The sequence below is a fragment of the Acanthopagrus latus genome, chromosome 9, assembly GCF_904848185.1.
Source record: "Acanthopagrus latus isolate v.2019 chromosome 9, fAcaLat1.1, whole genome shotgun sequence".
In the NCBI taxonomy this organism is placed as follows: domain Eukaryota; kingdom Metazoa; phylum Chordata; class Actinopteri; order Spariformes; family Sparidae; genus Acanthopagrus; species Acanthopagrus latus.
The window spans coordinates 1-24,167 of NC_051047.1; the positions used below are offsets into that span (position 1 = coordinate 1).

At 43.8% G+C, this 24,167-nt stretch overlaps 1 protein-coding gene and 1 long non-coding RNA gene across 3 annotated transcripts; one reads left to right on the forward strand and one right to left on the reverse strand.

The window, feature by feature from the left end:
* Positions 1-11,407: 11,407 nt before the first annotated feature.
* LOC119025950 lies at positions 11,408-13,443 on the reverse strand. 2 transcript variants are annotated; one of them, XR_005076972.1, is made up of 3 exons: positions 13,347-13,443; positions 13,003-13,141; positions 11,408-12,914 (listed from the first exon to the last, which is right to left on the reverse strand). It is a non-coding gene; the product is annotated as an uncharacterized LOC119025950 (long non-coding RNA). The 2 variants fall into 2 exon arrangements; XR_005076973.1 differs by having other exon boundaries at positions 13,289-13,433.
* Positions 13,444-18,592: 5,149 nt separating this feature from the next.
* LOC119025643 (leucine-rich repeat and calponin homology domain-containing protein 1-like) lies at positions 18,593-23,757 on the forward strand. Its single transcript, XM_037109415.1, has 2 exons — positions 18,593-19,376; positions 23,547-23,757. The coding sequence occupies exons 1-2, from the start codon at positions 19,160-19,162 to the stop codon at positions 23,612-23,614; spliced, it is 285 nt and encodes a 94-aa protein (XP_036965310.1). The 5' UTR covers positions 18,593-19,159; the 3' UTR covers positions 23,615-23,757.
* Positions 23,758-24,167: the final 410 nt, after the last annotated feature.

Consider the following 24,167-nt stretch of genomic DNA (forward strand, 5'->3'; position numbering starts at 1 on the left):
CCTGTCACATGGTCTGGCATCCGTCAGGGTGGCCGGCCTGCAGGGAAACTGTACATGGAGCAGAGTGGAGAGGAAAAAAGCTGAAAGAAAATGGATATACTGGTTGAATACAAAAGAGCCATTTGGCCTGAATGTGAAGAATAATTAACTGAAGCTTGAGGGCAGTGCCACCTTGTGGCCATGACAGGGTACTACATGCTTAGACACAGAGGCCTCGGCCCTGTGATGCCTAACCCCAACCAGATAGTGCAGGGAGGGAGAGGATTTAGGAGACTTGATGCCTAAACCCAAGGTCTCTGGCCTTTATGTCTGACTTCGACCTTTGACATTTCCTTCTTAGTCTAACCTCGCCCTGAGGGTATTCCTTACCTCAACCTCAGTCTAGTTCTGGCCTGACCCCAACCACTCTTACCCCTTTAAAGCCTAAAACCCCCCATTAACTTATACCTATATTATTTATTAAATATATATCATCCTAGTGGATAGCCCTAGGAGATCCTAATACATTATAGAAGCCCTGAGCAAAAAAAGAGCTTTAATGCATACAGATTTAGGTCTGCTAATAAAGACCTAGTGATATAAATAAATAAATAATAGACAGATGGATAGAGGATGAAAGTATACTCGTTAAGGCAGCTATTCTGTACACATTGTTTACAATTAGGAACAATACACAACTCCATACTTACCTTAAAGGACCAATACACACTAAATACTTACCTGGGAATGACCAAATCACCAAAATACTTACCTGTAGAAGACTGGGACTAACTAAATATATACCTTATACACATTATTGACAATTATAAACAACAAACAAACTCCATACTTACCTTAAAGGACCAATACGCATGAAATACTTACCTGGAAAGGACGAAACCGCCGAGATACTTACCTGTAGAAGACTGGGACTAACTGAATACATATCTGAAACACATTATTGACAATTGGAAACAACAAACAAACTCCATACTTACCTTAAAGGACCAATACGCACTAAATACTTACCTGGAAAGGACGATACCGCCAAAATACTTACCTGTAGAAGACTGGGATGAACAAAATACATATCTCATACACATTATTGACAATAAGAAACAACAAACAAACTCCATACTCACCTTAAAGGACCAATACGTATCAAATACTTACCTGGAAAGGACGAAACCATTAAAATACTTACCTGTACACTATTACAAACCGAATGAAATACCTACCTGATACACCTGGATGACAATAAGGAAAAACAAACAACCGTATACTAATTTAAAGGACCAATACACACTAAAATACTTACCGGACGGAGCCTAAACCACCTAGATACTTACCTGTACAGGACTAAAACTAACGAAAGACCTACCTGACATACTTACCTGCAATGTGGAAGCCTGACTAACGATATACTTACCTTAATGACTGCGATCAACTAAATTCTTACCTGAAAAACAAGGAAAACAAGAGGAAAACGATTAATTCTTATACTTCTATGCATAGTGGACAGGATCTCTTAGGGAATTAGGTTTAAACTAGTTCTATTTTTTAGCACTATTTTGTATGATTTAACCACATTTCTTCAATAAGTTGGTTTTTATAAGTTAAACAGGACATTTTTCTTATGATTTTACAGGATCTGAACAGAAAAAAACAACAGAAAAACCAGGAAGTTTACTTACCTCATGGCCAAAGCTGTAGAGCTCTCCTCTGCAGGATCCGTAGCAGAGGGGAGGGCCTACTTGCGTAGAGTCCCGGGGGAGGGTATAAAAGGAGGCAGCAGCAGCAGAGGCAGTCACTCCTGCTCTGGCCTTGAAACAGTGAGGATCTCTGTCAGTCAGTGGAACAAACAGCTCTCTATTTTCTTAATATTTACTTCATTATTAGTGTGCTTGGCCTGAAGAAGACCTGAAACAGGTCGAAACGTCGCCGGGTAGCACACTATTTTTTGTTTTCTGCAGCAGCTCAAATTGAGTTGTTTTTTCTTTTAGAAACACTTGGTTTGTTTTGCCCCTTTCACTTTCTTTGTTTTCTTCTTACTCCTTACTGTCTTTTCCTTGTCTATATATCTGTTAAATAAAAATATAGCTCCTTATTATCGCATACTGTCTCACAAGCAGACTAGTTTATTATTATATTATATATATCTACCTAGATCAACCCTAACCATAAATATACAAACCTAGTGATTATTTACATACACCGCGAGGTAAAAAGCCCCTGAATGGACGGTGTATGGAGAGAGGTGCGCTACGGGCGCAGAGGACAGAGGAAATATGATCCCGGCTGGGATTACTTACGACAGGGGCACTGGGGGAAGGACAGTGCACCTCCCGGGCCTCCTCCGGCACGGGCTCAGTTCCCCGCCCCTAACCCTAATCCTAATCCCTAATCCCAACCCTAATGCCTAATCCCAACCACCTATCTTTTCTGTCATTTTCTTTTCTAGTATATGCCCAGCCCTGTTCCTGAGCCCTGACCTTAACCACTTCCTTCCCTGTGCCTAACCCTACTCTATGACCATTTCACCTGCATCAGCACCCCAAGCAGGGATAGGAATTGTAGAGTATTGTCCACAATTGAATTGTCTAAATTGTCAATTTTCACTGCTGACGCCCCCTTGTGGCCACAGCGTGACACTGGTTCTGAATGTGAGTGTGGGTATAGATGTACTGATATATGGCAGCTCTTTTAGGGCGTCTTTTATTTTGACAGTTTACTTTTCACAGATGGCGCCCTCCTGTGGCCACAGCCTGACACCAGTTCTTCCTGTGAGTGTAGGTATAACTGTAGGCATATATGGCAGCTCTTTTAGGGCTTCCTTTGTTTTGACAGTTTACTTTTCACAGATGGCGCCCTCTTGTGGCCACAGCCTGGCATTGAGGGCATGATCCTCTGTGTGTTTTGCCCCAGCATACTACTGGGCTGTCCAGCCACCTCCCTCACGGTGCAATGGACCATAAAAAGATTAAGAAGTAGTTTTTTGGTATTTGACAAAGACACACCATAACAGAGTTAGTTTACATAGAATTTTTATATATACCAGTGTAATTACTGTTAGAAAAGAGCATTTTTACCCACATTCACAGTCAGGGGGCGTGTTTACCCATAAGGCTTTGCACTGCCTCATTCAGACTAGTGGAGCAGGCTTATCCCCCTCCTCCTCTCTCTCTCCCCTTCCCCCTCCTTTTCTTGTTGTTTACCCAGAGTGCCTTTCACCCCTTCACACACAGGGGGAGTGGCTGTCACTTGCACAGTGCTGCACCCTAAGGGAAAAGCGTAGCAGCTTCAGTGACTTGGCCAGCTTTGGCCATTGCAAAACAAAAAAGCAAATTCAGATGAAGGACTTTACCCTGCAGAGGATTTCTTTCTTCATTTCTTCAATTGGCCTGCTGTTGGATATGGACTTTTTATACCTTTTTACATTTTCAATTTTTATTTTTTTTCCTTTTTCCACTCTTTGTTGTTGTGCGGTGTATGGAACACATTGAGTTGGCTTTTTTCTTGGCCCTGAGTCCATTGGGGATCAAGGAGGCAGAGCGAGTCTCTGCTGGCCTTGGTCCTCCGGACCTCTGTGGTGGCCGGGAGGGCTCTGCTCTGGCGGGCTTTCTCCTGGACATTGCAGGGGTGGACTTTGGGGCTGGGATGGAGCTGGCTCTCTGGTCCTGCCTGCTCAGCAACATCTGTGTTGTGTGCTTTTTAAGGGGATGCTACAGGACATTCTGGGTGAGTAACAATGAAGCTTGGCTGGTTGCATTTGGGAGCCCCCCCAAATTAAGGCTTTAGTTTATTGTAACTGTCTCAAAATAGGCGCTCAACATTATTTTTTAGAATCTATTTCTCTAAAAACACAAGCCTTTCAAATACAAGTGGCCAGTGTAGAGCAGCATAGGAGGGACACACACCAAAGACCGTACATCTTTGGCTGGACCTTCCTTGGGGGAGAGTGTCTTGTGGTAACGGGTCGAAACACTCGATGATCCTAAGGCACACAACTGAGGATGTGTCCCAGTGAGCACAGACTTGGCAGGTCATCACTCGAAATTCCCTCATGGTTTTTCGCATCTGGGGCATCGCGGGACGACATACTGGCCCACGTTCCCTTAAATTCAGACAGCAGGTGGACATGTCTGTCATGGTGTCGGGGGAGCACTCCTGCTCCCTTCGGTTGTCATCGGGCTCTTCCTTGCACCCCACCACATTCCCTCCTGGGGCTATGCACGCCGGACGCATGCTGCTGCACCTTCTGGTGTGGCCGTGTGCTCCCCCGGTGTCTTTGCCGACGGGGGGGATTCAGGTTTAACAGGGGGGCCTGGTCGGCTGGTGGCAGCTTGTTGCGGATGACTTGCAGTGATCTCCTGCGCTGTTCAGAGGACTCCACTTGTGCCTTACAAGCTCCTCCCACTGTAGCTTTCGCTCTCCACTGGTGCGGACCACATGGGGAGGGAGGATGTAGTGACAGGGGAGACTTCCACTGCAGCAGTCAGTCTCCACTGGTGCGGACCACATGGAGAGGACTGCTGTTATGATTCAGACGATGACATCTCTGCCACTGTCTCCACTCACTTAGCAAGCTACAACGTTTAATTAGGCAAAACTCTAAAAGACATACTAATATATTTCCTGTGAGCACTGACTTTGCACATCATCAATCGAAATTCCTACCAGGTTTTTCGCCCTTGGGGCATCGCGGGACGACATGTTGACCCACGTTCCCTTAAATTCAGACAACGGGTGGATGCGTCTGTCGTGATGTCTGGGGGCTCTTCCTGTTCCCTTCAGGGGGACGGGCGGTGGTCATCGGCGTCGTGGGGATGCTTCCACTTGTGCCGCATACTGTCATGATGATTCCTCAAGCACTGTCTCTGCTCACTTTGCTATCAATAATATCTAATGACTTTTCTTTTGCAGACTGCAACTGTCCCTAATGCTGACTTCCCCTTTGACCTTCCTGTGATTTCTTTCTGTGTTTTGCCGGTCTGCTTGGTTGTTCATATGGCCACACCAGTCGGTTATCCTAACCTCAACCTCTCCCCCCTTCACGTCTAATCCTAACCCCTCCTTCTTTTCTTTCTCTGACCTGACGCTGGACACGCCCTAGTCAGCATTTTTTGTAGATATTTCAGGCAGTATTTATTGAGCCATTACACACTCTACTGTGGTGTGGATTTGTCCTGCCATTAGGCATAGCTGGTTCGCTAAAGGCGTTCCCCCTCTCAACCAACTCTTCCTCTTCCTCCACCTGTTCTTCTCTCCTCTATCACCGGTCATGCTAGCAAGTGGGAGGTGAGATGGGGACTAACTTGCGGCGGCCCGTGCATTCCTCTGTCTCTCTACCCCAAACTATGTTGTCGTTGGTCAACATAGGGAGAGACTCTGAGTACTTCACCACTATACCTAACCCTAGCCAGTGCCTCGGACCAGCTCCTCTCATTCAACCCAATATGTTGCGGCATGACCGTTTTCTCCCTCTTTGCAAACCCCAAGCATCTCGATCACACGGCAAATGTAGTGTGATCAATACTAGTCTGACCTCTACATGGGCTGGTGGTAATTCGATCCAGACCATGACAAATCTATGTATACACAATATGCTGTGATGTCACAGTCTGGGGGTTCCTGTAATCAGGCTACCAGACTGCAATTGTTTTTGTCATAATCTCTAAATATGTGGCGGCAGGAACATTTTCTCCCTTTTTGTAAAATCTTATTCTCTTGATTACACGGCAACTGTAGTGTGATCAGGAGTAGTCTGACATCTACATGGGCTGGTGGTAATTCTATCCAGAACATGCAAATTCTATGAATACAAAGTACACTCTGAGGTCACAGTCTGTAGGCTACTGTAATCAGGCTGCCAGACTATAATTGTCTTGAAGATTATCTCTCGCTGCATTTCATTGCAACAATTATTTGTTATATTCAACAATACTAATAAAAATATTTTTTGTTAAATAGACTATTACTTTCTCCTTCCATGGGGCCTAGCCTGGGAAGTTTTATTTAACTACCTCCTCCACCAGGAAACTTTTTTTACTGGGCCAGCTCCTGTCAGGTTACTAACCCTATCCACCAAAACTTCCTCTTAACTGCTCCCTGCCAGGGCACACCAGAGCACCGACCATGCAAGCGATCCCTCCTCATCACTCATGTCTCGTCAGGACCACTCAAAAGGATGTCGCCTCTCCCCCTCTGCTGCTCACTCTGCACTACAAGACACTTACTCGCCCCCCTCACATGGCTACTGGAGAGACAAGTCAGCTGAGGCTCCCTTTATCAGACCCTGAGGCTTCCCAAGCAAGCCCACTGATATATGAGGCGCACTCGACTTGTTTTTCTACAGTCATGCATCACCTGTAGCCCATGTTAGCAGCCTCTCATCCCTTAAAAGGAAAAGCGTCATGCCTACGTACTCGCCCACCCATGCCCCATGCTCTTGCCTTGCCCATTCTCCTCATGTGCCTCCTCACAGGATGCCATACACATGGAAACACTCCCTCTTCATCTTCGCGCCTGCGTGCATGCCCAAAAGGATCTCCACTCCCTGTGCTCCTCACACCTGGATGCACTCCCTCTTCATCTTCGCGCCTGCGTATGTGCCCAAAAGGATCTCCACTCCCTATACTTGTCCACCCTTCTCATGGGAGTCCTGACAGGAACCCACCCACACACATGGATGCGCTCCCTCTTTATCCCCCATGTCTCCTCATGCACGCCCAACAGGATATCGCCTCTCCCCATCTGCAGCACCTTCTGCACTTAATCGCCCCCTCACATGGTTACCACAGTGACAAGTCAACAGAAGCTCCCTCTATCAGCCCGTGAGGCTTCCCAGGCAAGTCCACTGATATGGGAGGAGCACTCGACTTGTTTCCCTACTATCACGCATCACCTGCAGCCCAGATCAGCACAAAGGTGCTTTTTCCCCCCCCTGCCTATTTGCCCTTGTACAGCTCAAACCTGATGCCTATGGCAACGCCCACCAATGCCCCCTTCTGGATTTGCCCTTTCTCCTCATGTGCCTCCTCACAGGCTGCCATTCACCTGGAAACACTCCCTCTTCATCTTCATGCCGGCGTGGAGGCCCAAAAGGATCTCCACTCCCTATACCGGCCAACTCTTCTCATGTGCCTCCTGCACGGGACCCTAACCCCCCACATCTGGATACAGTCCCTTTTCATCCCCCACGTCTCCTCATGCACGCCCAAAAGCATCTCGCCTCACCCCATCTGCAGCACCTTCTGCACTTAATCACCCCCTCACATGGTTACCACAGTGACAAGTCAACAGAAGCTCCCTCTATCAGCCCCTGAGGCTTCCCAGACAAGTCCACTGATATGGGAGGAGCACTCGACTTGTTACTCTTCTATCACGCATTACCTGCAGCCCAGATCAGCACAAAGGTGCTCCCCCCGCTGCCTATTTGCCCTTGTAAAGCACAAACATGATGCCTATGGCAACGCCCACCAACGCCCCTTTCTGGATTTGCCCTTTCTCCTCATGTGCCTCCTCACAGGATGCCATACACCTGGAAACACTCCCTCTTCATCTTCGCGCCTGCGTACGTGCCCAAATGGATCCTCACTCCCTGTACTCCTCACACCTGGATGCACTCCCTCTTCATCTTCGCGCCTGCGTACATGCCCAAAAGGATATCCTCTCCCTATAATTAACAACTTTTCTCATGAGCCTCCTGCACGGGACCCTAACCCACACACATCTGGCTGCACTCCCTCTTCATCCCCCGCGTCTCCTCATGCAAGCCCAAATGGAGCCTCACTCCCTATACTCCTCACACCTGGATGCACTCCCTCTTCATCTTTGCGCCTGCGTGCATGCCAAAAAGGATCTCAACTCCCTATACTTGTCAACTGTTCTCATGTCTGTCCTGACAGGAACCCACCCACACACATGGATGCGCTCCCTCTTCGTCACCTACGTCAACTCGTACACGTCCAAAAGGATCTCCTCTCTCCTCTCTCCCCATCTGCAGTGCCCACTGCAGCCACCGTGCGTTCCACATACTTGCCCCCTAACATGACTTACTGGAAGGACAAGTCAACAGCTGCTCCCCGTTTCAGAACCTGAGGCTTAATGAAGAAGCCCACTGATATCGGCGGAGTGCTAGGCTTGTTCCACTACGGTCATGCATCAGCTGCAATCCATGTCACCATGAAGCTGCTCCCCCTGCAGCCTATCACCCCTTGGAAGACACTACTTAATGCCGCGGTACAAGCCAAATAACCCCCCCTTGTTCACTGGACTTCTGTGCTCTCATCATGTGCCTGGCAGGGGCCGTGAAATCCCCATACTAACCGCTCCTATTCAGTTTTCTTTCCTCTATATATTTTTTTTCTCTGCAATGCCTAATCCCAACCCTAATCCCTAATCCCAACCCTAATGCCTAATCCCAACCACCTATCTTTTCTGTCATTTTCTTTTCTAGTATATGCCCAGCCCTGTTCCTGAGCCCTGACCTTAACCACTTCCTTCCCTGTGCCTAACCCTACTCTATGACCATTTCACCTGCATCAGCACCCCAAGCAGGGATAGGAATTGTAGAGTATTGTCCACAATTGAATTGTCTAAATTGTCAATTTTCACTGCTGACGCCCCCTTGTGGCCACAGCGTGACACTGGTTCTGAATGTGAGTGTGGGTATAGATGTACTGATATATGGCAGCTCTTTTAGGGCGTCTTTTATTTTGACAGTTTACTTTTCACAGATGGCGCCCTCCTGTGGCCACAGCCTGACACCAGTTCTTCCTGTGAGTGTAGGTATAACTGTAGGCATATATGGCAGCTCTTTTAGGGCTTCCTTTGTTTTGACAGTTTACTTTTCACAGATGGCGCCCTCTTGTGGCCACAGCCTGGCATTGAGGGCATGATCCTCTGTGTGTTTTGCCCCAGCATACTACTGGGCTGTCCAGCCACCTCCCTCACGGTGCAATGGACCATAAAAAGATTAAGAAGTAGTTTTTTGGTATTTGACAAAGACACACCATAACAGAGTTAGTTTACATAGAATTTTTATATATACCAGTGTAATTACTGTTAGAAAAGAGCATTTTTACCCACATTCACAGTCAGGGGGCGTGTTTACCCATAAGGCTTTGCACTGCCTCATTCAGACTAGTGGAGCAGGCTTATCCCCCTCCTCCTCTCTCTCTCCCCTTCCCCCTCCTTTTCTTGTTGTTTACCCAGAGTGCCTTTCACCCCTTCACACACAGGGGGAGTGGCTGTCACTTGCACAGTGCTGCACCCTAAGGGAAAAGCGTAGCAGCTTCAGTGACTTGGCCAGCTTTGGCCATTGCAAAACAAAAAAGCAAATTCAGATGAAGGACTTTACCCTGCAGAGGATTTCTTTCTTCATTTCTTCAATTGGCCTGCTGTTGGATATGGACTTTTTATACCTTTTTACATTTTCAATTTTTATTTTTTTTCCTTTTTCCACTCTTTGTTGTTGTGCGGTGTATGGAACACATTGAGTTGGCTTTTTTCTTGGCCCTGAGTCCATTGGGGATCAAGGAGGCAGAGCGAGTCTCTGCTGGCCTTGGTCCTCCGGACCTCTGTGGTGGCCGGGAGGGCTCTGCTCTGGCGGGCTTTCTCCTGGACATTGCAGGGGTGGACTTTGGGGCTGGGATGGAGCTGGCTCTCTGGTCCTGCCTGCTCAGCAACATCTGTGTTGTGTGCTTTTTAAGGGGATGCTACAGGACATTCTGGGTGAGTAACAATGAAGCTTGGCTGGTTGCATTTGGGAGCCCCCCCAAATTAAGGCTTTAGTTTATTGTAACTGTCTCAAAATAGGCGCTCAACATTATTTTTTAGAATCTATTTCTCTAAAAACACAAGCCTTTCAAATACAAGTGGCCAGTGTAGAGCAGCATAGGAGGGACACACACCAAAGACCGTACATCTTTGGCTGGACCTTCCTTGGGGGAGAGTGTCTTGTGGTAACGGGTCGAAACACTCGATGATCCTAAGGCACACAACTGAGGATGTGTCCCAGTGAGCACAGACTTGGCAGGTCATCACTCGAAATTCCCTCATGGTTTTTCGCATCTGGGGCATCGCGGGACGACATACTGGCCCACGTTCCCTTAAATTCAGACAGCAGGTGGACATGTCTGTCATGGTGTCGGGGGAGCACTCCTGCTCCCTTCGGTTGTCATCGGGCTCTTCCTTGCACCCCACCACATTCCCTCCTGGGGCTATGCACGCCGGACGCATGCTGCTGCACCTTCTGGTGTGGCCGTGTGCTCCCCCGGTGTCTTTGCCGACGGGGGGGATTCAGGTTTAACAGGGGGGCCTGGTCGGCTGGTGGCAGCTTGTTGCGGATGACTTGCAGTGATCTCCTGCGCTGTTCAGAGGACTCCACTTGTGCCTTACAAGCTCCTCCCACTGTAGCTTTCGCTCTCCACTGGTGCGGACCACATGGGGAGGGAGGATGTAGTGACAGGGGAGACTTCCACTGCAGCAGTCAGTCTCCACTGGTGCGGACCACATGGAGAGGACTGCTGTTATGATTCAGACGATGACATCTCTGCCACTGTCTCCACTCACTTAGCAAGCTACAACGTTTAATTAGGCAAAACTCTAAAAGACATACTAATATATTTCCTGTGAGCACTGACTTTGCACATCATCAATCGAAATTCCTACCAGGTTTTTCGCCCTTGGGGCATCGCGGGACGACATGTTGACCCACGTTCCCTTAAATTCAGACAACGGGTGGATGCGTCTGTCGTGATGTCTGGGGGCTCTTCCTGTTCCCTTCAGGGGGACGGGCGGTGGTCATCGGCGTCGTGGGGATGCTTCCACTTGTGCCGCATACTGTCATGATGATTCCTCAAGCACTGTCTCTGCTCACTTTGCAATCAATAATATCTAATGACTTTTCTTTTGCAGACTGCAACTGTCCCTAATGCTGTCTTCCCCTTTGACCTTCCTGTGATTTCTTTCTGTGTTTTGCCGGTCTGCTTGGTTGTTCATATGGCCACACCAGTCGGTTATCCTAACCTCAACCTCTCCCCCCTTCACGTCTAATCCTAACCCCTCCTTCTTTTCTTTCTCTGACCTGACGCTGGACACGCCCTAGTCAGCATTTTTTGTAGATATTTCAGGCAGTATTTATTGAGCCATTACACACTCTACTGTGGTGTGGATTTGTCCTGCCATTAGGCATAGCTGGTTCGCTAAAGGCGTTCCCCCTCTCAACCAACTCTTCCTCTTCCTCCACCTGTTCTTCTCTCCTCTATCACCGGTCATGCTAGCAAGTGGGAGGTGAGATGGGGACTAACTTGCGGCGGCCCGTGCATTCCTCTGTCTCTCTACCCCAAACTATGTTGTCGTTGGTCAACATAGGGAGAGACTCTGAGTACTTCACCACTATACCTAACCCTTAGTTGATTAAATACATTAAGTCATACAGCCGTAGGGCTGCTAGGATCACATAAATAAATAAATAAATAACAGATAAATACATGGAGAGTGATAAAAGCCTCGTTAATTGACTTAATTCATACACAATTGGACTATTCAAAATCACGCATAAATTAACTTTCAACTTTAAAGGACCAATACACCGAAAAATATTTACCTAAATGAAAGAAAACACACTAAAATACTCACCTGCAAACAATTGATACCTAATTAAATACTTACCTTGACAATCTGGTTAATTCATACACAATTGGAGCAATAAAAACAACAAACAAAATTCTACTTACCTTAAAGGACCAATACAACCTAAAAATACTTACCTGAAAGAGAAAAACACATTAAAATACTTCCCTTTAAAGAGTTAAAACCTACCTACATACTTACCTCTATATATTATATTAGATATCCCTCAGAGGTCATCGGTTAATCTATTATAGATGAATTCATACAGCTTTAAGGCTGCTAATATAGGAATAAATACATTAATAAATTAATTAATTACTAAGTAGATTAATAAATAAATAAATAAATAAATTGATAGTTCAGTATATAAATAAAGAATTCATAGAAGGAGACAGATAATTGGACACGCCCAGTTTATTTAGTCATTTCAGGCACAATTGGCTCATTAACAACAACACACACATAGATTCCAAATTTAAAGGGCACTTACACCACACATACTTACCTGACACATAGACACACATTGGATATGCACATTTAAAGGACACTTACACCAAAAAACACTTACCTGTAACATCACCACACATAAGTTATTCACATTTAAAGGACAGTTACACATAAAATCATAACCTGAAAAGCAAAAATACATTACAAAACTCACCTGCAAAGAAGAACACACACCTAAAGTACTTACCTGGACCTGAGATGACTAAGTACACTTATTAAAACACATAAAACACCTACCTACAGTAATTATACTCACCTGGAACACCTGTAAAAAGAACATACTTACCTGGAACACCTGTAAAAAAGAAAATACCTACCTGGAACACCTGAAAAAGAAGAAAATACTTACCTGGAACACCTGAAAAACAAAATACCTACCTGGAACACCTGAAAAAGAAGAAAATACTTACCTGGAACACCTGAAAGAGAAAAAACACTCACCTGGAACACCTGAAAAAGAAAGAAACACATCATATCTGTCGATTTTAATCATAGGATCTCTGGGGGAAGCACATTGTTGTAGCATTTTTTTCACACTGACTTCGGCTTCATTTTCTTTTATTCACTTCTTAAGTTCAGTCAGACACTTTATTTTTATTTTTATTTATATTTTTTGACAGGATTTGAGCAACAAAACAGCAGAAACAAATAGAGTTCAGTTAGTACATGCCCAGACATGCAGGAAGCCTTCACAGGGGAGACGTAGCAGGGGGGAGGGCTTAGCTGCGTGGGGTGCCGGGGGAGGAGATAAAAGGAGGCAGCAGCAGTAGAGTCCGTCACTCCTGCTCTGACTTAGGAACAAGCAGTATCTCTGTCAGCCAGTTGAACCACAGCTCTCTATCTCTCATTACAGTGTGCTAGGCCTGAAGAAGACCTTACCTTAGGTCGAAACGTCGCCGTCCAGCACACTCTTCTTACTTTCTGCAGCAACTCAACTAAGTTGTTTTTTCTTTTAGAACCATTTCATTGCTTTTGCCCCTTTAAGTTTCTTTTCTTCATTTCTTTCAGTTCAGGATACCTATAAAACATAAATATAAATATAAAGACATATTATAACATAACGTTGCACAAGCATCATTATTTCATTATATATCTACATAGTATCAACAACAAACATAATAAATATCACCTATAATTATTTAAATACACCGTGAAAGAAACAAACATCAACATATGGAGGAAGCGTGGAAGGAAGTGCGCTATGGGCGCACACGCCAACGGACCTATGACCCCGGCTGGGGTCGCGTGAGAGGGATGCAGAGGGGGAAGGACAGTGCACCTCCCGTGCCACTTCCGGCGCGGGCTCAGTTCCCCGTACCTAACCCCCCCCTAACCCTAACCCTAACCCCCCTAACCCTAACCCCTAACCCTAACCCTAACCCTGTTGACCGAGTAGAAGCCATTGTAGTTCAGGTAGTCCAGTCTGTGAAGTTGGGGTGGTTTTATTCAAACGTGGCAGCCATCGACTGCACCCACAGCATTGTTGAAGACAGGGTGTTCTGCAAGCAAGCCAAGCTATCCTACTCAGGCGGAAATTTTGCCTCAGTTCAGCCTCCAGGTTGAACCACAAACGCAAGACAGGGACATTGTAGTCCAGGCTGCAGCAGGCCACAAGGCGGCCACTCTGGAAAACAAAGAGGTTGATGGGTTTTATTATATTGAAAAATGTGCCTAATATAAAATAATAAAATTCTAATAATAAATATTAGAAACAGTTTTCTATATAATGCAGCCCAGTGCACCACCAAAATAACAAAAATAAAGTAAAATTATCTCTTACCTTTCTGACAATGTCAACAAAAACACCTGGGGTTAGTGTATTCAATAAAAAACATTTTACAGCTAACATTAGCAAGCCTGGCTAGACACCACGACTGATTACTCCTACGACGTGCCTTTTCAAAAGGTTTGATGTTAGATAACACATCTAGGATCTCCGAGGTTTAATACATTTCTAGGTGCATAAGTTATATAACATATTACATGTTAGTTTGTAATGTTAGCCAGCGAGCCATGCTAGCTAATGTTAGGCTAAAATACTGATGAAAAGCTTGCGAATGTCAAAACATTAATGTTACATACCACCAAAAAATTTACAAGAGACAACAGTCGTCGATGGCAGCCTCTTCTCCGTGTAGTTGTTTGTTTATTCATCAACCGAAGCATGATGAATGATGTTATGGTAGGACGTATGTGCAAACGTAACTACGTAGTCACTTGCGTGCCTGAATGTAAACTATGCAGTGGCATAGCAAGTGGTGTCCCAATTCCTAGGGAAGATTACAAAGCTCTACCCCTTGTTGCTTCATTTCCAGGGTGTAGTAGTAGTGGGTGAGGGCTAGTGGTAGTGAGCAGGGTGAACATAGGGATTGGCCATAACAACAGTCATCAGTCATCTCCTACCAAAACAATGACCCTCTGAGATCTGGTTTGACCATGCCTTTCCCAGGAAACTGACCCTTTGATGTTCTATAAGGAGAGTAAATGTCACCTTATCTACCTTCCTGTAACCCCTCATGTAGAGAGAAATGCCCTTCATGTGGATTTAGCAGGCTTAGCAAATAGCAGTGTAGGAGCCGATCTACAATAGACATGTATGTCCCTGTGCTGTGCCAATGTTTGTCATGTCTAATGTCCTTTTGTCACCCTCTACAGACAGAGAGGAGGGTATAGGAGAGGAAGAATAAGAAGGAGTAGGAGCCAGGAGTGGGCCAGCTGTAGTTGATTGGAGGCACACAGCTTTTTATGGCTCTAGCCTATGTTGCTGCTATCTTTCTAAGTTTCTAAGTTATATTCTAAGTTACAGTTACTACTTACTAAAGTTTTTTTGTTTTCTATTTCAACACTGGATGGAATAAACATATTTTGAGTTGAACTTCAGCCTTGGGACATTCCCTCAGTTCCCTTTTGTTTGATGTTTGCTGCACAAAGGCAGTCAGTGGAAAAAAAGGTACTCCCAGTCAACCACCACTTAAGGACAAAAGGTAACAACAAGCAGTATCAGAGCACTTCTCCAGTTGTTTACACCTTCCCTCTATATCTGGTTAAACAGGTTTAATATAATTTCCAGCGCTTCATCTGGTAGTTGTCTGAACATAACATAGCATAGCATAGTTGGTCTTGTCCTGGACTTGTGTATCCACTTCCCTCTAATGCTATTTTCAACTCATGTAATGTCATATTTACATTGAGAGCTGATCCACTGCCATCCTTCTTCTTTAAACCCAAACCTTCTTCTTTAAAGAAGAAGGATGGCAGTGGATCAGCTCTAAGTTCACAACAAAATTGTGCTTAAAAAACAAAGATGAAGGAAGTGGACAGCTGGACAACAAAGATGTACTGGGATTTAAAATGTCCCTGTTTGCGTGACATTAAAGGATTACTGTTTCTGATTCTGATTCTGATATGGACTGGAGGGCAGGCAGGCAGGCTGACACCTCCGTCACTATGAGAAATAGGTGTTTTGACCAGTTAATGGCCTGGACTCAAAGGGTAAGTCTTACCAATTGTACACATTAAAGTCTGTTTACAGGTCGCGGGGAATACAACTGAACATGTGAAAAAAGAGGAAAGAACGCACGTTGTTGCTCCAGAGGAAGCTGCATTAAGTCTGATGGGTTGAATCCAAGGATGTCACTCAAGTGGCCAGATTGCACTGTGGGTAATGTAGGCGGCAGGTTTTGACAACAAAGGTTTTGTGGAAAAAGAAAAGGTGTTGGATTTGGTGTATTTGGCTGATCATTTTTATTTAGGCCATCCATAATGAGTCTTCCATTGTTTTTGGAGTACAACACTTGACCTGTGGACTGCTTTAATCTTTTTCAAAATCTGGCCTACATTAACCCTCGTCTTGTGTTAGCTTCCTGTTACCATCTCTTATCTTAATGGGTCGGTTTTGACCCGTGTATTAAATCAGCTATAAAATACACTAAAAACAATAAGATATCATCCAATTTTTTTCTCATCTCTTGTTTACCTTGTTAGGCTTCCTTATCCATGAAAATGTTGGTTTTAATACTTTTGGTGTGGGCCTCTGGGCCTTTTTTTTGTCAGTATACCCCTCGATTTTAATTAAAAAAAAAGATAAAATAAACCTCAATAGAATCATATCAATAAATAAAAGATTGTTGTGTTACCTGACTATTACTGAGGGGTATAGAACACATCTCTTAAATGAATTTGTTTTATTTATTTTTTTATTTTAATATTAATAACAAAAGTAACATCTATGGTGTTAAGGGTCAATTTTGACCCATATATATTTACATCAAGAAAAGGCAAAAAAGTATTTTTTCCAGCAATAGAACGTTAGAAGTTAAGAATAGAAGTTCTTGTCCGAGGTTCTTGTCCGAGGTCATAGCTGGTGAAAAAATTGTAACAAGTGATATTGTGACCCTTCAGTCCAGTGGTCATATCGAGGACCACACGTTTTCCTTGGTTTTTCTCTGGGATGCCACTCGCAGCTTTGCCTGTGTAAATCTGTAGATTCCAGGCATAGCTGGTTTTTGCATCACAGGCTGCCCAGATTTTTATGCCGTATTTCCCTGGCTTACTCGGTATGTATTGCCGGAAGGGGCATTTTCCTCGGAAAGGGACAAGACGTTCATCCACTGTCACCTCTGGCCCTGGGTTGAACATCAGCGGAAGGAGCTGCACCCATCTCTCCCAGACATCCCTGATGGGAGCAAGCTTGTCAGATCTCACTCTGGTCTCTCTTTTGTCAAATCTGAGGACTCTCGATATCATTTGAAATGTCCGAAGTGACATTGTTGCCCGGAAAATTTTACTCCCTGTTGACGCGTCCCATAGACTGTCAGTTGCCTCATTGCAGGATCTGTACACTCCAGCAAGAAGAAGAACACCAATGAAAGCATCCAGGTATTCCTCATCGATATCTTTCCACATGTCGCCATGGACTTTCTTTCCTTCAAGGTTTGTCATAGTAATGATGATTCTTTTGATTGATGATGGCATAAATAACTCAAAACATGTCTTGATGTCACTGACCCTGGTCGCAGCAAACCTTGTGACTTCAGGGGTCATTTTGATCACATTTGCAGCAGCTGCCCTGACATGTACATCATGAGGTACTGAGCTCCAAAAGATCTTACCATTTTTGGACTTCAATCTTTCAGCAGGAGCAGCTTCAGCACCAGCAACCTCCTCATCTGACTCATCAGATGTGTCTGTGTCTTCTGGGTGATACTCCACATTGTCTTCCTCCTCAGACACCTGCTCATCTGGATCACTGTGCTGTTCCGTGTCCTCTTCCTCATTTTCGGCAAAAATGTGATCCAACACTTGGCTCACTGAATATCTTCTCTTCATTTTTGCATGCTGCAAATTGTGCACTCTGCAAGTCAAAAGGCCACTCAAACAAGTGAATTCCCCTCACATGTCTGGACATGCCCTTCTTTGTTTGTTTTGTTGTTGTGCAGGTATACTGGGCAAAATCTGGAGTCCCATGATTAGCAGAGGAGCTGGCTGTCAGTCTGTCAGCTGACAGTGCACCTATGATTTCAGTTTTGGCTCTAATTATTGCTTTATAATAGTATTATTATAACCGGGTCAAAACTGACCCTAACACCACAAACGTTATAATTTTAACCAGAGTATTTTATAATTTAGTGAAAAGATTTTTTTTTTTTTTTATTTGGTTGAAAAAGAGGTTCCTGACAAAGTCAAAAAGTCTTGATGAAATAAATAAAATTTATGTAATTCTTTTAGGCATTTAAAAATTAAAACGGGTCAGTTTTGACCCTAACACAAGACGAGGGTTAACCACAATGCCACTGGCCACTCAGTGACAACACTGGAGGCAATTTATTAGATTATATGCAGTTTCCTCTGGAGACACAAGGGTTCATATTTCTCTTTTCACATATGCAGCAGTACTCCAAAAAACCTGTCAGCATATGTGTAAAATAGCTGGAGTTACCCTTTATTAATTATTTGTTCCTTTGTGGTATAGTCTGCTGGCAGATTTAAATATAGCCTAATCCTAAATATTCAGCAGATATGTGGATAAATGGGCCCCTAACAGGACTACAACATGGGTCGAGGTGGTAGAAACATCATCACATGGACCCACAGTGTCACTCGGGTAATACTTTGTTAGGAGCATCTGGAAATCTTGGCTTTTCTTTTCTACTTTCAGGCAGCACGTTTTTATTCTGTCCAGCAGATGTCACTGTCTACTGGGTTTCTGATGCCATTTCGATCTCCCTGTTTCTTTTTTGAAATGTTTCTTATTTTAATTTATTTTTTCAATGCTAATCAGTGAACTGAGCAACCGCCTTGACTGAATAAAATCAAAGAAATACACAGAGAAAAACGGAAATGTAGGGGGCCTATCTTCAGAATAAAAACACTAGAGAAGCAGTGGAACATCAGAATGGCAGGAATACAAGTTAAGTCAGGCATCCTTTTTTTATTTTTGTATTTTCAAAAAGGGTGTATTGAGACTGAATTCCCAGGATGTTTGGAGGAGGTGGACAAACTAGGCAAACATATATCCTCCCCCACAACTACAGCATTCTGTTATTTTTTCGTTCATTTTTTTCTGAGAATGTTCATTTTTAATCTAGCTGACCCAATCCTTATTATGGAAGTAGAATGGAGCACATTTAATCGTATGATTAAAACACAGATTAACCTACTTATTCTTTCTAGGTAGACATTTCTATAATTACTTGAGAAGAACCTGTAGGTTATTCTTTATTCTAATAAACGAAATCACAAACAAATGAGTCTACATTTTCTAAATCACTTTAAATGCAATTGCAATTGAACTACTTAGTAAACTGGAGGATATGTTATTTTGAAAGTTGTCGACCGGATGTCGCCCAGCTGTATTGTCGATGAAGCTACGGGGAGACGGACGCTGCGGCGACAATTAAGTAGGAAACTGAACGCGCAACACGGCACGGCTCGGCACTGCACGAATAAATCGCGGTCTGTCTGTTTGCCTGGACTTTAGCTATATCGGGTTGCACTGACGTACACGGGGATAACGGCGGAGAGGGTGGAAATTATTATGGCGACGTTGGGACAGGAGTCGGCTCTCTCCCAGCTCGGCTCTTCTCCGTCTATCCAGATTCACATCGGCAGCGGCAACCTGCCGCCCAACCGGGGCTTGGAGCGGGCGTTGGAGGAGGGAGCCGCGAGCGGCGTCCTCAACCTCAGCTCCCGAAAACTGAAGGAGTTTCCCCGGACAGCCACCAACCACGACCTGACCGACACAGTGGAAGCAGGTAGGCGTCTCTCTGGCATCTCTCCCTGGTTAGCTTAATGTAGACGCGCGGGGCGCACCGGTGCTGCGCGGTAACGTTAAATACTCTTGGGAACGCGTTACAGTCACATGGTTACTTCCACACTGGCCATAGTACTTTATTTACATTGCTGGCATTTTTATTTATTTATTTATAAAAAGTGGGGTAATTGAGTGAGGGAGTTGAACCCCCAACCCTGGTGGCGTTAGAAGGTTCGTGTGACTTTGATCTGAATCAGAGTCTACACATCCCACAACTTTTGCCTCTCTTGAACCGTATGTAGGCCTATAGTTGAGTCTGACTCAGTATTTACTATTGATAACACGTTTCATGGTTACATCAAATACCAGATGAACTCTCTTGGTGAGTGAAGAAAGTAAGACACGCAGAAATTCTTCTAAAATGTTCAACTTGCAGAGGTAATTCTAGATTCGAGTGTTGTGCGGGCCTGCAGTGGAATTCCCCAGCACATCCTTTTAATCCATTTAGGGTTGTAAAACAGACATGGAGAGCAGGGTGAACCCAGACAGACTCTGTTTGAGGTATTTTATTTACAAGAATATGTTAATGAATAGAAAGATTACAAATCTAGTTTTAGGCAAAGCTTTATATTTATAGTCAGAACACAGTTATATCATACACCAGCAAGCTCTTCTGAAAGTACACATTATTTTTGTTGGTGGTTTGTCAGCTTTTAAGAGGCTGTGTTGGCTTGAGTTCTGTATTTGCAGTCCATGAAACAATATACAGTGCACTCTTAATGTGGTAAAAAATTGTCCGTCATCCATCCATCCATCCATCCATCGATAGTCTGCTAAAGCATAATGAACTGCACCAGATTGGTCATTCTTCCCTTCCAGTTGTTGCTGAATTCATGAAAACATGATAATCAGTTTGGTTTGAACTCTGCAGACTGTATAGTACAGCCACGCAATGAGGAAACATATGTGACTTTGCCTTCATTATGCACTTTTTTTGTTTATCATGTTAATGTAGAACATCATTGTAATGCAGTGGGTAGCACTGTCACCTCACAGCAATACACTGTGCTATGAAGCAGCAGGGAACCAGACTAAATTTTTTACTAGGCCCACAACTGACCCTAAATTTTAGGAGCACAATCACAAAATGTACAGGAGACACTGTAAATCAACATGCGAAACAAATATTCACATTACCTCTCGTTTTTACTGTATTACTGATAAACACTTTGATAATAAATGCAGAAATTACAATGTCTTGTTTTAAATTCTCTGTCACATTTTATTGTGAACTTTTGAAGAAGCAACATAAGAGAAATAAGGTATAAAGACAGCACCATTACTGTCATTACAGCATAATGATAATGAACATAGATTCAGAAATCACAAATGCAAAGTTATGTTCAGAATTGTAAACAAAGTATGTGCTCATTAACCTTCCTATCCTTTCACATACACAGACTACAACTTAATAAATACTGTAAATTTATGTAAACATTTGGGGCACTGGTCAATAACTCTACTGTCATTACAGAACAAGTAGGCCTAAACAACTTGTGCCTTTATTCACTCTCCCTTAGAGCAGAACCTCCTGTGGTCCTACAGGCTCAGAAGGCCAGCCCTTGTAATTTAGCCTTCTAGACCTCTTACCCTGCCTGAACCACATCTGTACAGCAGCATTAATTCAGCAGCACACTGATTAACAGCCTCTTGCCTTCTAAATGGTGGACAGTGGAGTTGCATTTTCATTGGAGAACAGGGCATGGCATATTTTATGCCTTAGACTAGCACTGTGTTTGACCTGTGTGTCATGTTTTAACTATGTAGTGCCAACATTACCCGCAAATATCTCGTTCCCCACATGCTGCGGGTATTGACTGCAAAATTTGCAGTTCATGAAATTTTTCTCTCTGAGAAACCTAAGCCAGTCAAATTTGCACAGCCATTCTTCATGAAAACAGCATTTTCTGCCCTTTTTTTCGCCACACTTGTGTCTGCAGACACTTGTGTCTTTCACTCCGGCACACCACTGGGCTTATTGGAGAGAAATTAAATGTCAAGAGTTGGTTATTCGCTGAAATTCACTTTCAGCGAACAACCGACTCTTGGCGCTTAGTTTCTCTCCAGTAAGCCCTTCTCCATCTGTGCACTGAACAACTTTAGGACCCGCCCCCTCCACACATTAGTCACTTACAGTGCCACAATATCATGGTACATTTTGTGATATGCTTAGTACTGTGATATCATATTTCGCAATATATTATGATTTCTTTTAACTGCAAATCATGTCCCAAAGTAAAACTTTGTCAACACATGTTTTATCTAATGAGATTGTTATTTTTTGTTTATTCATATCACTTCTGTCATTTTTATTGCGGCTAAATGGCATTGTCAAGCACAAGCAGGCAGACTGACCAACACAGACAAACATGTGTCTGTAGCCTTCCTAGTGCTACTGTGGGTAAATTAACAGGCCCCCCCACACAGTTCTGGTTTCCAGACAGTCTTGATTTGAGTCAAGCAACATAACGCCAAATAATATGCTTCAGGGAACCAAATGTGTCCTGTGTGTATTGTGCGTCTCTTCGTCTCTGTCGGCATCTCCCATCTGAGGTCCAGCACACTACTAACTACTAACCCTTCTCCTGAGCCTTCTCCACCTCTCTCTCTCCCACAGCTGCACCTCGACCACGCTCACCTCCACATTGTCACAAATGTCCCATGCATCTGACAAATTCAACTGTTTATGTTACAGTCTACATTAGTGCTGGGACAATACGCTTGGCTCCTGATTTGATCTTATCAAGATATTTTGTGAAGATATTCTATCAAGTGTTGTGATTTAACATTCATTTTAATGTGATTTTTATTTTTTATAATATGTTACCATTGGAAAAAGGTTAAATCATACACTTCTAGACACAAATTATCAAGGTTTCATGGTTACAAGGTAAATTTATTTTTGCAACACTGGGGTTGGGAGAAGGAAACGTGGAGTCTCACAGCCTGTGGTATGGAAACCTCTGAATCTGTTCTTTGTAAGGCAGACGACGATGCTGGTGTCATCTGCATACTTCACAATAGAGTTCTCTTGATGTCTGGGAGTACAGACATGGGTGTACAGTGTGATCAGGAGGAGATCACACAGCCCTACGGGGGACTGATGTTGAACTCTAATGCAGAGGATGTGTGACTGCCATTGGTGGCTGGCCAAAAGGGAGCACTAGGGCATGGCTCTCTCTGATGGAAATTGATTTTTATTTATTTATTTGTTTTTATTTTTTTCCAAAATAATCATTTAAAAAAATAGTTACTGCACACTACAATAAATGTGTTATTAATTGTCAAGAACAAGCCATATATCATTTGCATCCACGGTCACTTCCCTCCTTCCCTCCACACAGCAGGCCCATGAAAAAGGTAAAGTGTTTCAGAGGGGCTTTTCTCTGAATTGGTATGACAGGAAGACTTGGCTAAACATGAATGCTTGAAGGTACACATGAACAACGCTGTCATGCTAGCCATGCTAGGCAGAACTAGCACAGCTGTAAGGTTCCAATTGTTTTTCAAATGATTCTTATTATTAGGAAACACTTCAGCCAACCAGCACTCACGGCAAACTCCTTACCTCTGTTGTCACTCACGGTGGTGTACATTCCTTTCGCCATCGCTCTGATCATTTTCATTTGCCTGTTTGCTGATTACTCTCTCTCACTCTCTTGGGGTCGACAAAGAAACATTTTGCAGCTGCTTCTCCCGAGATTTCCTCTGCATATTTTATGACTGAAAGTTTGAATTTCAAGTTATATTTTTGTTTTCTATTCTGCACTGGAGCCATGGCGATCATTAATGTAATAATGATTGACAGCAAGTGAGCACAATACTTGAAAAAGTCGAAGAAGAAAATGTGCAGTGTCAGTGGGGGATGCCTTCTTCCTTTATGTTTTTTTAAAATATATTAGACACAGCATTTATTTGGAACCAGCGGTTATTTACTAAAATATATACCTGCACCCGGCATTTAAAGGGGACCTGGGGGTGAACTGAAACACGGCTATTATATGGTAATTTATGGTATATCATGAATGCTCAGTGAATTTAAGAAATATATAATCAAAATGACACACCTTTGTCCTTTGCATGTTTCTCCTTCTTTTCTGCCCCTTGAAAGTGCGCCCCAGATGGCTTTTGCTGTTTCATCTTCTACGGAATGTAACCCGTCGACACACTGCCGAATGACCAACCGCGCATCAGTGTGCTCACTAGCATGGTGTGACTGTGACTTGTAACAGCTAAAGGAGCTATAGGTGGGAATTGTCATTTATTTTACTTGCCTTTATTTTTTTATGTCAAAGTATTGTTGCAGATAGGGATGGCAAAAACTGAAAAATAAATAGACCTTATAATTTGAATTAGAATTTTTTCTCGCTGCATATTTGGTGCCCCTCACTAGGTGGCACGTGACTGTGTTGCCTGTAGGAAGGACCACCACTGCTCTGAACAGAAACAGTCACTTCTGGTGTCTTCAGCTTTGCTGTGAGCTTACAGTTATCTATGAGCTGTAAGTGCTGCATTAGCTGTTAGTTCTCATACTGTAAGGACAGGGATCACTGAAAATGTTCTTAAAATGAGCAGACAATCTTAAATGATATAATGACATAAAAACTTCTGGCGACAATGGAGCGCGTCCTTTCACACTGTCACCATAGGTACTGTAACTCTCTGTACAGCCCTGTCAGCACTAATTACAATCACTGGCTGGCCTCTCAGCGCAGGAGCCAGGGTTACAAGG

Excerpts from the sequence above, each read along its gene's own strand:
- LOC119025643 (XM_037109415.1), top strand. The coding sequence starts at position 19,160 with ATGGCGACGTTGGGACAGGAGTCGGCTCTCTCCCAGCTCGGCTCTTCT. Across the intron at positions 19,377-23,546 it reads GACCGACACAGTGGAAGCAG|TGCGCCCCAGATGGCTTTTG; the intron begins GTAGGCGTCTCT and ends GCCCCTTGAAAG.